The sequence below is a fragment of the Trichomycterus rosablanca genome, chromosome 17, assembly GCF_030014385.1.
Source record: "Trichomycterus rosablanca isolate fTriRos1 chromosome 17, fTriRos1.hap1, whole genome shotgun sequence".
NCBI classification, from domain to species: Eukaryota; Metazoa; Chordata; class Actinopteri; order Siluriformes; family Trichomycteridae; genus Trichomycterus; species Trichomycterus rosablanca.
Window position 1 is genome coordinate 2,965,883 of NC_086004.1, and position 13,934 is coordinate 2,979,816.

The 13,934-nt window shown below is 38.8% G+C and overlaps 2 protein-coding genes and 4 non-coding genes across 6 annotated transcripts; 5 read left to right on the plus strand and 1 right to left on the minus strand.

The window, feature by feature from the left end:
* Positions 1-169: 169 nt before the first annotated feature.
* Positions 170-240, plus strand: trnag-gcc (transfer RNA glycine (anticodon GCC)). The gene has a single exon. It is a non-coding gene; the product is annotated as a tRNA-Gly (tRNA).
* A 1,318-nt stretch (positions 241-1,558) lies between these two features.
* Positions 1,559-1,629, plus strand: trnag-gcc (transfer RNA glycine (anticodon GCC)). The gene has a single exon. It is a non-coding gene; the product is annotated as a tRNA-Gly (tRNA).
* A 1,390-nt stretch (positions 1,630-3,019) lies between these two features.
* trnai-aau (transfer RNA isoleucine (anticodon AAU)) lies at positions 3,020-3,093 on the plus strand. Its single transcript has one exon. It is a non-coding gene; the product is annotated as a tRNA-Ile (tRNA).
* A 414-nt stretch (positions 3,094-3,507) lies between these two features.
* On the plus strand, positions 3,508-7,841 carry rpp21 (ribonuclease P 21 subunit). The gene is made up of 5 exons (XM_063012533.1): positions 3,508-3,686; positions 3,790-3,890; positions 5,896-5,978; positions 6,087-6,224; positions 7,027-7,841. The coding sequence occupies exons 1-5, from the start codon at positions 3,630-3,632 to the stop codon at positions 7,116-7,118; spliced, it is 471 nt and encodes a 156-aa protein (XP_062868603.1). The 5' UTR covers positions 3,508-3,629; the 3' UTR covers positions 7,119-7,841.
* Positions 7,842-8,310: 469 nt separating this feature from the next.
* Positions 8,311-11,141, minus strand: aqp12 (aquaporin 12). Its single transcript, XM_063012532.1, has 3 exons — positions 10,534-11,141; positions 9,478-9,594; positions 8,311-8,587 (listed from the first exon to the last, which is right to left on the minus strand). Exons 1-3 carry the CDS (start codon positions 11,129-11,131, stop codon positions 8,457-8,459), a joined length of 846 nt encoding a protein of 281 aa, XP_062868602.1. The 5' UTR covers positions 11,132-11,141; the 3' UTR covers positions 8,311-8,456.
* A 2,346-nt stretch (positions 11,142-13,487) lies between these two features.
* Positions 13,488-13,560, plus strand: trnam-cau (transfer RNA methionine (anticodon CAU)). The gene has a single exon. It is a non-coding gene; the product is annotated as a tRNA-Met (tRNA).
* Positions 13,561-13,934: the final 374 nt, after the last annotated feature.

The following is a 13,934-nucleotide window of genomic DNA, read 5'->3' on the forward strand; positions in this document are numbered from 1 at the left end:
ACCAATATATTAATGTCATCATTTTGATCATTATTTTATATTATTATTTTATTTCAATGTACTGTATTATACTTGTTGTATCACAGTAATAGTTGCTCTCCACTGCGTTTTTAGATTCTGTGTGTTTAACTGATGGATTTCTGGGTGTAATGTATGGAGGGATAAACAAGCATTGGTGGTTCAGTGGTAGAATTCTCGCCTGCCACGCGGGAGGCCCGGGTTCGATTCCCGGCCAATGCATCAGATCTTTTCATGACATTTGAAAAGGTTTTATTAAGTTTTAATTAAATTGAACTCTTTTTTTTACCTGCACATAGATTTAGTTCTTAGATTTTTCATGCACATTTCATTTCCCAGCAGTGTACCAACAAAATAATCATATGTTTGATCGGCTGAGCTATAATGGTTTTATTGATAAACTGTATTGGTGTTGCTGTGAACGTTAAACAATTCATAACTCAAGGGTCGACTGTACATCAACAGAATACAACGTGTTGTACAATATTTTCTTAATATGACAGCAGAACTTAGTGTGTTTATAACAAAAAAAGTTGGCTTAACTCACAACCTGCACAGAAGTGGACCATTTTCAGTTTTTCAAATGTCCTGATGAACATGTTCAAACATGTTGAAGAAAGTGAAATGTTCGAGTCAAGACTGTGATACAGTGGCATGTCTTTAACCACCTCTTTGTAGTTCTGCCCTGACATCCCCAATGAAGATAGCTGACACCAGACAAAGCATCCCAATCATTTCATTTTCCTCACCCAGAAAGCAGGTTATTACCCCTGTAATATCTGAAGAGCTGACTTATTAGATGTGGAATTCCCTCACTTATTTGAGGGAATTTCTCAGATAGGTTGGTGAACGCTGATCCAATTCAGTCCATGCCTTTACCAAAGTTATTAATATGATTAATATGAATTTGTTTTGTGGTATTGAAGAATTTTTCCTGGTTCTACCAAGAACCATCTAGAAGTAGGAGGCACTATGCAGAAGTATTGGTCAGTTGCATGGGTCCTCTTCATTAGAACAGCAAAGGGCATCGACTTTTTTCCCATTTAACCACTGTGACAGATGTGTTCACAAGTGAGGGGCCCAAGACTTGTCTTAATTGCTGCTCTTGCATCAAAAATACACATTTTTACACATTCTTGATTTGGCCTTCTTCTAACAGAAAATATATCGGTAAAAGTATCAGTTCTGTAGAATTGATAATGCGAGGGAATTAATATATAACACGAAGTAGCAGTAATAAATTGATCGTTTATTGTGCAATCTTATGACTGTCAGCAACAAACAATGATGCAGGAGACCCTGTATGTGCTGCATATGATTATCTGATGCAATATGTTGCAATATTTCTCACTATTTTAATTTATTTGAGGTTCTTATTGCATAGATGGACTAAATGCAACCTTCTTTATAGACCACATGGAGACATTCGCACATTTCCATGGTCATAACCGTGATAAGCATGTCTTTTTAGTGTCTTATCTAAAATATTTCTAACAGTTGGCTTCATCGCCATATTTTAGCTTGCAGCATCTTTCATCAAGCATTGGTGGTTCAGTGGTAGAATTCTCGCCTGCCACGCGGGAGGCCCGGGTTCGATTCCCGGCCAATGCAACTGATTTTTTTCATTTGTAAGTTTTGATCCAGGTTTACAACTTTCCACAGCAATAAACAGGTTTTTACTATTCAAACAGATTTAATTACTACTATTACATTTATTCCCTGTTGAAACAGTTCGACACCTAACAAGATATACTTGGATTATCAAATTTCATCAATCATGTTTGGTAAGTAGAGAATAAAATACAACAGAATGTGCTGGTGAAGTCAATGCCAATGGACATAGCAGTAATGGTCAATTTGAAAAGGATATGGAAGAACAAGTTAAATAACACCATCACCATGCTGTGATTGCTGAAGCCACATATGGACGTGAATCCTGGACACTAAAGAAAGAGGGAGAAAGACATATCCAGGCTTTTGAGAGCAAATGCATCAGAAAACTAGATACTGGAAAGGAGATACTGAACCACATTAAGTCCCACAAGTTACGTTTCTTTGGGCATGTGATGAAGCCCCTACATAACAACATTGAAGGCAGTGTTATGGTTTGTGGAAGGACTCAGAAAATAGAGAATGAACTGGATTGACAACATCACGGCATGGATTGCTCTATCAGGGGCTACTCAGCTACAGACCCATATGTGCAGCTACCCAACTCAATCTCCAGGGCGCAGGCAGTTTGACATGTTCTTACACTTCTCAAAACTGACTAGTAGGTAGGTTCCAGTGTGTGTGCGATCACAGCAAATATGCAACAGAACAAACTGGTTCCTGTTAATGTTAACATGGGTCCCAAAATTTGTAGTAGATATAAACCACACATGGCCGGTTAGCTCAGTTGGTTAGAGCGTGGTGTTAATAACGCCAAGGTCGCGGGTCAGCTAAAATTTTCTGATATTTTCGTGGATCGACTTAAGAGCTTTCAGTTGTTTGTTTCACAGCTCAAGAGATAACAGCATGTTCTAAATGATTGAGAGAGGCCAATCCATAAATAATGTTTATAGTTGTTTAATTCTCTCATGTCAAAACCATGTCAAAGCCGCACCACTTCAAAACAACAACATAAAATTACAAACACATGCAAAGTCTTACCTAAAGCTGGTTGTTAAACAAACACATGCAGGTAAATCGTGCATAGTAAAAAAAAAAAAAAGACTAAATGCATGACAAAACGACTAATTCATAGTAAAATGTCTGTTATTACAGGCATTATTAATTACATGACTTTTTATTTCTGCTAATCTTGATGTACTGTATATCCTTGTTACAATTCGTCTCCAGTGCACATGTGGAAATCCTTTCAGTCCTTGTTATTAAAATAAATACATTTGCTTATGAAAATGCAGCGGAGTAAAATTGCAAGTTGCCAAAAATAAAGTACAAATACGCACAAATATACTTGTTGTAAGACTGTTATAACTTGCTTTAACGTGACACACATGGCCGGTTAGCTCAGTTGGTTAGAGCGTGGTGCTAATAACGCCAAGGTCGCGGGTTCGATCCCCGTACGGGCCAATAAACATTTTCCTTGTGTTTGCTAAAATAGGAATTCAATATTACAATATTTAAATTCATTCAAAAATTCGCGTCATTTAGCGATACGACTCCAAGATGCGATGCGAAAACGGTGTCGTCTTAAACTGTAAAAATCACTGTTCTACCTCTCAGTGAACAGAGTAAAGCTTACAGCAAAACATCACAGTAAAACTGAATGGATACGTGAGTAATGCCCTGTGATTGATTGGCTGATTAAACTAAAGCGATTTCTTATACACGAATGGGTTAAAATTGCAAAGTTTATCGAATTTTAACTCTTTAATACTCCAATACGTTCTCTCCATTGTATTGAATCGACTCCCAAGCAATGTTTCGAATCAGTGTATCGACTCTTTCTAGAATCGCTCTCCTTACCAACAGATGGCGATTTGCGACGCGTTCTGACTCCAACACCAGTAAAGAATAAATAAGCAAGCATGTCTTTCTTAAATGTTTAAAATTAAACCCACCTTCAATGTTTTGATATTTAATGAAGAAAGATCTACATTATAATTATGGCGGGCAATATAAAAGACAAGGAAGCTTTTCAGAGACTCAACTTTCTCTACCAGGTGAGTTAGGTAAATAACTAAGTGCATGTCAGTGGTGAAAACACAAAGTCTCGCTAAATTATAAGTTGTTTTTTTAAAAATGATTATTATTTATCTATTCCAGGCAGCTCATTGTGTGTTAGCCCAAAACCCAGAGAACATTGAACTGGCCCGATTTTACTGCTTCACTCAGAAGACCATCGCCAAGCGCCTGGTCCTGAGACAGTGAGTATTAGTTTATACAAAGTTAAGGAAAATGTGATTTTACAAACGTGTAGATTTATTTAAATATTGTTAAATGCTGACTAGTGAAGTGGAAAACAGAATAAACTAAATGTATAGCAGTAAGTCAAATATGCAAAGTCACAAAACATACATACATACATACATACATACATACATACAGTGTATCACAAAAGTGAGTACACCCCTCACATTTCTGCAAATATTTTATTATATCTTTTCATGGGACAACACTATAGACATGAAACTTGGATATAAGTTAGAGTAGTCAGTGTACAACTTGTATAGCAGTGTAGATTTACTGTCTTCTGAAAATAACTCAACACACAGCCATTAATGTCTAAATGGCTGGCAACATAAGTGAGTACACCCCACAGTGAACATGTCCAAATTGTGCCCAAAGTGTCAATATTTTGTGTGACCACCATTATTATCCAGCACTGCCTTAACCCTCCTGGGCATGGAATTCACCAGAGCTGCACAGGTTGCTACTGGAATCCTCTTCCACTCCTCCATGATGACATCACGGAGCTGGTGGATGTTAGACACCTTGAACTCCTCCACCTTCCACTTGAGGATGCGCCACAGGTGCTCAATTGGGTTTAGTCCATCACCTTTACCTTCAGCTTCCTCAGCAAGGCAGTTGTCATCTTGGAGGTTGTGTTTGGGGTCATTATCCTGTTGGAAAACTGCCATGAGGCCCAGTTTTCGAAGGGAGGGGATCATGCTCTGTTTCAGAATGTCACAGTACATGTTGGAATTCATGTTTCCCTCAATGAACTGCAGCTCCCCAGTGCCAGCAACACTCATGCAGCCCAAGACCATGATGCTACCACCACCATGCTTGACTGTAGGCAAGATACAGTTGTCTTGGTACTTCTCACCAGGGCGCCGCCACACATGCTGGAAACCATCTGAGCCAAACAAGTTTATCTTGGTCTCGTCAGACCACAGGGCATTCCAGTAATCCATGTTCTTGGACTGCTTGTCTTCAGCAAACTGTTTGCGGGCTTTCTTGTGCGTCAGCTTCCTTCTGGGATGACGACCATGCAGACCGAGTTGATGCAGTGTGCGGCGTATGGTCTGAGCACCGACAGGCTGACCTCCCACGTCTTCAACCTCTGCAGCAATGCTGGCAGCACTCATGTGTCTATTTTTTAAAGCCAACCTCTGGATATGACGCCGAACACGTGGACTCAACTTCTTTGGTCGACCCTGGCGAAGCCTGTTCCGAGTGGAACCTGTCCTGGAAAACCGCTGTATGACCTTGGCCACCATGCTGTAGCTCAGTTTCAGGGTGTTAGCAATCTTCTTATAGCCCAGGCCATCTTTGTGGAGAGCAACAATTCTATTTCTCACATCCTCAGAGAGTTCTTTGCCATGAGGTGCCATGTTGAATATCCAGTGGCCAGTATGAGAGAATTGTACCCAAAACACCAAATTTAACAGCCCTGCTCCCCATTTACACCTGGGACCTTGACACATGACACCAGGGAGGGACAACGACACATTTGGGCACAATTTGGACATGTTCACTGTGGGGTGTACTCACTTATGTTGCCAGCTATTTAGACATTAATGGCTGTGTGTTGAGTTATTTTCAGAAGACAGTAAATCTACACTGCTATACAAGCTGTACACTGACTACTCTAAGTTATATCCAAGTTTTAGTTCTATAGTGTTGTCCCATGAAAAGATATAATGAAATATTTGCAGAAATGTGAGGGGTGTACTCACTTTTGTGATACACTGTACATACATACATACATACATACATACATACAGTACATCACAGCTTTATAATAAGTTCCTGCATTCTTCACCCAATGTACTTGACAAAGGGGATGAGATATTTTACCAGTAGTAATTCTACATTATTAAACACAAGCACATCAACAACTAGACAAAACACCGCCACCCATCTCAGATTATACACCAGTAAACATGTGGCAAAAATAATATTTAATCACATATCTTAACTTCTCAGAGACCCTTCAGTTAAAAGGACTCTATGTAAGAAATGCTCCGCTTTACTGATTCCTGGAGTTACATCAACTGTCCGACAACGAAGTAAGTGGTTTCCCAATTTGAAATCAAAATATGGAATTTTCTGCTGTTTACTGGTATAAATGTATATATCTTTGTAAACTGTATTTTTTTTAACTTGTATTTTATTAGAAAGAGGTTCTCGAGGGCAACGAGTGACAGTAGTGCGTTGTCTCAGCTGTGGTCAAACTAAAAGGTTTCCCAACAATCCTAAACATCAGCTATGGGTGGACCAACCACAGGCTCAATTAGAGAATCAGCTCCAGACAGGTACAGTTCTGTTTTTGTTTGTTTTTATTAAAATTCTGTTGTACATTTTTATTACAACAGTAAAATGTTTAATGTTTCAATTCAAGTATTACATTTTTTGTATATATACATACACTCATTCTGAACTTGATGGCAAAACAGTACCACAAAACATTAGCACCAGGTCATGTTTATCATTTGTGTGTTTACCATTTGCATGTTTACCACCTTTACTTCTTACATTGGTCTGTAATGGAGTGGGAACTGTGGACACCAATTGTTGTTGTGAAATTGCCCCCCTCCTCTTCCAGTCCTTGCTTGACGTAGCATTTCAGCTGTCTTCAGAAAAGGATGTTGTCAAGATACAAGTATTATGTTCCTCATTGGCCTGGAAAACTTCTGTCCATCTCAGATTAAATTAACTTCAAAGAAGTTCACTGTATTTTTGGATTTCGTTAATATATGATTATATAATTATGATAATTATAAGATTATGTAGTTATTTGTCTTAAGTTGCATTTGTAGTGAAACTGTGTTTACTGAAAAGGGTTTTCTGAAGTATTCCCGAGTCCGTGTGGTTATATTAATCACAAACGCATGTCAGTTTTTAATGCAGTACCATCTGAGGGATTGAAGGTCATGGGCATTTCATTTTGTAAATGCTAAAATCCCTAAATTTAGTTCAATTGTGGAGACACATTTCTCTTAAACTGTTGGACTAAATGATTTCAGTGGTAAAGTTCAAACCATCCAACTCATTTTTTTGAATCAAGTTTGTATATTTTTGTATCATTTATTAACTTATGTTTTTTTATGTTTACAGAAGCTCATCCTTCATCCAAAGCAGTGGCCCAGGGGGAGAAATCTAATAAATCAAATGTTGGAACACCGGTCATCCCAAGTCCTACCTCATGAGTGCAAGCCTAATCAAGATTCATTAATTTATATTCTGCTCAGACCTTTGTTAGAAGTTTCAGTTGCTGTAATTCAATCTGACAACATCATGTCATTAAAATGTGTTAGCTGGAGGCATCTCTGAGCACACAATTAAAGCCTGATTTGCTGATGCTAGAACTTTTTCCTAAGACTAAAACAAACTCCAAAGGTTGATTACAGCTCTAATGAATGGTACATCTAGTGAAATCTAGAAAGGTAATGCTAAGGACTTCCAGTTGTGCTGTATAAGTAAATTATATGGTATGAACATTTCATTCATGGGCTTGTCTGCTGGTCCAAAATGAGTAATATTTTTTATTCGAAAGTGTATGTGGAAAGCCACAGATCACATAGATATCTGAGGTACCATTTTATATCTTAGAATCTTTTTAATCACATATAAAACATCAAATGTTTTATTAGAAGTAATACTGTTCATTTCCTTTTGTAATACTTATCAACCATTTTATATCTTTCTGTGGATGAAAAAAAGAGTGTAATGGTGTAATGTTGTCAAGTTGAGCTTAATACATCTGCACATACAACATAAAGAAGATGATAAGCACACATCAGCTCCCTCTCAGTTTGATGTATGAATCTATGTGAATAATGTTTAAAATACTGATGTCCCTGTTAGTAGGAACTGTACACTAAATCACACTTAAATAAAAGGTAAACATTTTATTACTATGAAATACACTCAGTAAACACTTTGTTAGGCTCACCTTCTGTATGAACATTTATTAGCCATTTCATGAGCCTACTATGTAAATTCACTTTGTGTGTATACAATTACTGACTCTAGCCCATTTGTTTTGCTGTATTGTTTGTATTCCTTTATCTCAACTTCATCAATATATTTGGTAAAACCACCAGGATCTATTTGAATAGTGGACCATTCTTTGCACCACATTGACCAAAAGTGTAGTCAGTGTTCTGGTATGAGTGTATCAGGTGCAGCAGTAGCTTCTTTTAAGTTTCTTTTTATTTGGAACACCCTGTAAGTACTCATTGTAGGCGTGTAGTTGGACACGAGCTACTTTCTTATGTCATGCTTAGTGTGTATTAACAGTTTGTGATCATTGCAGTGCTGAATTTGGTTCATGGTTTATGTTGCAGCTTGTGTCACCACAACAGATGTGGTTGGAGAGAATGAAAAATACCCAATCAGTGCATTTATGAGTTTTTTTTTTTTTCATGATTGCTTGTTTTTTGTTGCTTGCACATCTCTTTAGGTCATAAAGAGCCACAGATGTGATTTTAGGAGATTCAAGTTGTCCATTTGTACGAACAATAAACATTACATCATTAAATGTCTTAGGAGCATTTTTTCTCTTCAGATGTTTTCCCCTTTGGTTGACGAAATCGTGACTTCTTCGAGAAAAGCAGGTTTCTGGTGAACAGCAATGGAATGTTACCCATGAAGAGAAACACAGCCAGGGTCATTCCTAAAATGGATAATATGCACATTAGTGATTTAGTGACAGGTAAAGTTTACAGAATTTACAATTGTATGTGGCATGTATGTCATTGTAGTTTAGGGATTACAAAGATTTTTGCCTTTTTTTCTGCTGGGGATCTTGGGACTTGGTTGGGGTGCGTAAATCAGTGTTTTATCTTACTAATAGGACCAGAGATGCAGATACTCATGGACTGTTAACCGGCATCCTTGGAGTGTACCATTAAAATATTAACCACACCTTAAAGTTACCTTTCAAAGTGACTTTAGACTTGTTAAAAGAACAGAAAAATGAACATAAATGTCAAGATTTAAAATAGTTATCATGGCTAAACAAAGCAGGTTGCAGTTCATTGCAGTTCAACAAGCTAATAAAGATGCTAACGGTCTCTCAAAGCTGCTCTTGGCAACAAGATTAAATGTCACAAAGTCAGCACATTCGTATCTGGTCATGAGACATCGTGTTTGGTGAGGGGAAAACATTGTACACAGATTAAACATGTAAAAAAAAGAAATATTTAATATTTATTACAGCGCGTTTTCCTGTAGGAACGCAACTATAGGCAGGGGTGCACAATTTTGAGTAACACGTGCTGCGCATGCGCACGAGGGTGGTGTCGAATTTCATGTCGGTCAATTTTTATCAGAGCATCACATTTCTCCCTGAAGTGGTGCAGAGAGATTTCCAACTCAGCTTTTCATTTAAATATCAATTACTATCTGCTGGAAATGAATAAAACACACTGTATACACAAACAGTATACACACTTTAGATAAAGTGAGAATGGTGTGTTTCATTTTTGGCTGAACAAATTTAAAGTACTGAGATGTAAAAGAATGTAAATTATGTTTTATGTTTTGCAGTTCATGGTGTCTTACCAGTAAGAGGTGCGAGCCAGTACACTAGAGCATATTCCCAGAAGGCATGACCAGGACAGGTGAAGGTAAGCGCATAGGCCAGCGCCGGATTTACATAACCTGATGTGTAGGAGTTTCCTTGAAAGCACACAGAGAACATCATAATTCATGTTAACACCTGTTTTATTCATACTCTTTATATTTATAATGTTACGCTATGTAGAGAACAGATTTGCTAAATCAAATGTCATGGACCATGTTTGGAGCTGGAGGAGATACTCACTCTGATCTCTGGCATAATGACCGCTGAGTTCAGGTGTGACATAAGAAATGTAGTATGTTAATGTACAGGTTTTTGTCTTAAAGTAAATCTTTTAGAGGATTTGGTAACCCCAAATGCTCCATTTCCATTGCACAGTCCTCTCTGGTATGGTATATTTTTATATCTATAATACCATATTTTGTGGTGACCCCACTGTATATGTAGTTGCCCTTCTTGACCAGGGTTGACCAAACGTATTGAAGTTGGCTGTATGGGTGGGGTAAGAAACAGTGCAGACCGTTGATTGTGTAAACAGAAGCTCGACTGGAATGAGACATTACAAGTGCCAAATTTAAAAGGGAACGGCAATAGGTTTTTATTATTGCGTTGTCATAAAAAACATAAACAGGGCTACAAAATATTGAAACACCACAACCACCAGTCGCTACAACACCAGCTGTTGCTACTGGAATTGTTTACAGTTACCATTTCATAATTGCTTGTAGTTTCAGGTGGAGAATACTGTGCTTTTCAAACAAAATAAGCTTAACACATTCTGTTGTATTTGTTTCTTGTTATTTTAATTCATTTTACACTTAAAAAATCCAAATGTGGATCTTATTTTACTGCCACTGATGCTATGTTATAATGATTGGACTCCAAAATACTTTCTAAAAAAACTTTGCCACCAGCCAATCAAAAGCAAGAATTTATGACCATGTTATATACTGTATATTTATGGAAGCATAAAAAAGTAATAGGTAAATGCAATTAATTTATGAGAAATAATTGTGGCAGGTCTGTTACTGACTGACCTGCATAGTAGAGGAAGGTGAGCAGTAGTGCTAGAAGTGGAATCCGGAGCAGCTTTGACCTGCGGCGTAAACTGAGGTCCACCAGGTGAAAGATGAGTGCACATACAGCCTCAGTGATGATCCCCTGTATAACAGAGGCCTGTAGTGACGTACTGCACTGAGACATCATCATGTTTTTAATCATGTGCAAGTCCGTCAGCTCCATTGCCCAATACCAGCCAGCAAATAGCAGAGCCAGCTGTGCACCTCCAAACTGACCTGCTACGCTAAGAGCTGTGGTAACGACACCTGTTTCCTTCTGAAGGAAGTTCATTAAGGTTACCGAAGGATTTCCGGTGACCCCCTGCATAATGATAGCATGGGTCATTACAGCAAGAAAAAGCATGGTCAGGGCGACATCCTGTCCCAGACCTCCAGCCCACTGACCAATCTCAGAAATGGTTTGCACCTCTAGTCTGCAGGCTGCCAACGCAAAAGCAGCAATCAGTTCTCCCAAAAAGCTCCAGCGTGGCTTCTGTCGTCTCACCACGACCCCGGCAAGCCCAGAAACAGCCACCACACCAATGAAGTAACCCAGCGTTATGTTCAGCCCTGACATGTCGGTGTACAGGTGGATAGTTAGGTTACACAAAAAAGAAAGATATGAGCTCCGGCAGCTTGTATTTACTCTCAGCGTGTGATAACGTGGCACACTCAGGCACAACTCTCTTATCAAAGATTTTTTTATGCTTTGAACCAAAACCCCCACAAGTCACTACCAATTGAAGGTCATGTGAAAAAGCTGGCATATGCTTCAGTCAGAATGAGGAACAAGTGCTTTCAAAAATTCAAAGTCAAACATTTACATACACTTGTAAATAGCACATGTATACTATAGCAGTCTTGAGGTTTAAATCATTTTGAATTGTTCTTTTTTAGGACTAGTTTGACTGCACCTACTGTATTTCTAAAGTCCCAGGGCTGAGAAGAAACAACAAATTATATATATTATTTATTTGTTAGCATCTGTTTATCCTGGCCAGGGTTGCAGTGGGTCTGGTCTCCTAGAAACACTGGGTGTGAGTCAGGAATACACCTTAAAAATGGCACCAATCCGTCGTGAGGCTTTGGCCACGCTCCCTTTCAGACATTGCCAGTTATGTCTGTGTAGGCAACCAGCTGGCCGATAGCACCTGCTGAGATTACAACCTGGGTCTCAGTGGTGGTGGACTAGCATAATAGAATACAAATTCTATTATTTTTGTAATAAACAAGTATTTTTTATTTAATACTTTTTATTACAATATATAACCTACTTTAGAAAGTTTTTCATCTCTTACAGGAGCAATGTTTGTTTAGTTGTCGTTTGACCTAAATGACATGACTCTTAACTCCATATTGACTTTGTTTTTGTGACTTTAGAAACATTTACTGCGGTCAGATGAGCCCAAGTTTTGATCTTGTTATAGAAAAAAAAACAGTGAGTTCTCAATGTCAAAGACAAAAATCATCCAGACTTTTATCAGAGAAAGATCTTGTCTTGGTCTTAGTTGGTATGGGTCTTATTCTGGTCTTGGTCTCAATTGGTATGAGTCTTGTTCTTGTCTTGGTCTGAGTTTGTATGGGTCTTAGACTTGTCTTGGTCTCAGTTGTCATGGTATCAGTTGGTATAGATCTTGTTCTTGCCTGGTCTCAGTTGGTATAGATCTTGTTCTTGCCTGGTCTCAGTAGGTATGGATCTTGCTCTTGTCTTGGTCTTAGTTGGTATAGGTCTTGTCCTTGATCTCAGTTGGTATGAGTCTTGTTTTTGTCTTGGTCTGAGGTAGTATGGGTCTTGTTCTCGCCTTGGTCTGAGGTAGTATTGGTCTTATTCTTGTCATGATATCAGTTGGTATGGGTCTTGTTTTTGTCTTGGTCTGAGGTAGTATGGGTCTTGTTCTCGCCTTGGTCTGAGGTAGTATGGGTCTTGTTATTGTCTTGGTCTGAGTTAGTATGGGTCTTGTTCTTGTCTTGGTCTGAGGTAGTATGGGTCTTGTTCTTGTCTTGGTCTGAGTTAGTATGGGTCTTGTTCTTGTCTTGGTCTGAGGTAGTATGGGACTTGTTCTTGTCTTGGTCTGAGGTCGTATGGGTCTTGTTCTTGTCTTGGTCTGAGGTCGTATGGGTCTTGTTCTTGTCTTGGTCTGAGTTAGTATGGGTCTTGTTCTCGTCTTGGTCTGAGTTAGTATGGGTCTTGTTCTTGTCTTGGTCTGAGGTAGTATGGGTCTTGTTCTTGTCTTGGTCTGAGGTAGTATGGGTCTTGTTCTTGTCTTGGTCTGAGGTCGTATGGGTCTTGTTCTCGTCTTGGTCTGAGGTAGTATGGGTCTTGTTCTTGTCTTGGTCTGAGTTAGTATGGGTCTTGTTCTCGTCTTGGTCTGAGTTAGTATGGGTCTTGTTCTTGTCTTGGTCTGAGGTCGTATGGGTCTTGTTCTTGTCTTGGTCTGAGTTAGTATGGGTCTTGTTCTCGTCTTGGTCTGAGTTAGTATGGGTCTTGTTCTTTTCTTGGTCTGAGGTAGTATGGGTCTTGTTCTTGTCTTGGTCTGAGGTCGTATGGGTCTTGCTCTTGTCTTGGTATCAGTTGGTATGGGTCTTGTTCTCGTCTTGGCCTTTATTTACGGTTGAATAAGGAAAACAAATATATTTATTTATTTCAAAGCATAGTAAAGGTTACATGAATGTAAGTATTTTTTTATTATAGAATTAATTCGTTTTTCAAGTATGGAAAACGCTATTAGTGAAGGAATAAAAGTGGTTGATAAAACTGCAACTCTAATCAAAATTGGTGGAGCTTTACCGTCAGCTATAATGCACATTTGCGTCGTATTTTCTTAATTTTGAAGAAACACGAACACACCCAAAGCAGGGAACGAACTCATGTTTTCGGTAGGATTTGTGGGAACAGTTACTATTAATAGAGACTAAACCGAGACTCATACGCGGCCTCGTTGGCGCAGTAGGCAGCGCGTCAGTCTCATAATCTGAAGGTCGTGAGTTCGAGCCTCACACGGGGCACAGCGTTTTTTTTTTCGCTTCAATCCCATTACTCAATATTTGATGACGTACAATTATATACATTTTATCGAGTCATGTCTTATTTTAATCGCTGTAAATAAACAATTAGGTCTGATTTAAACGCAAACGCATTTTCTCAGTTACTGGGTATGTGGTGCCCTCTTGTGGTCATACTGACGCATGGCTTCATTCTACCAGAACAGAAACGCTACTCTCATTCATTCATTGTCTGTTCTACCACCGCTGTATGCTGGTCAGGGTCTCGGTGGGCCTGCTTCACTAAGCGGAAGGGGAGAAACACTTCGAATACGTCGCCAGTCCATCAAAGGGCAGACGCACAGTAGCTTCAATTGTCCTGACTGCATGTCTTTGGA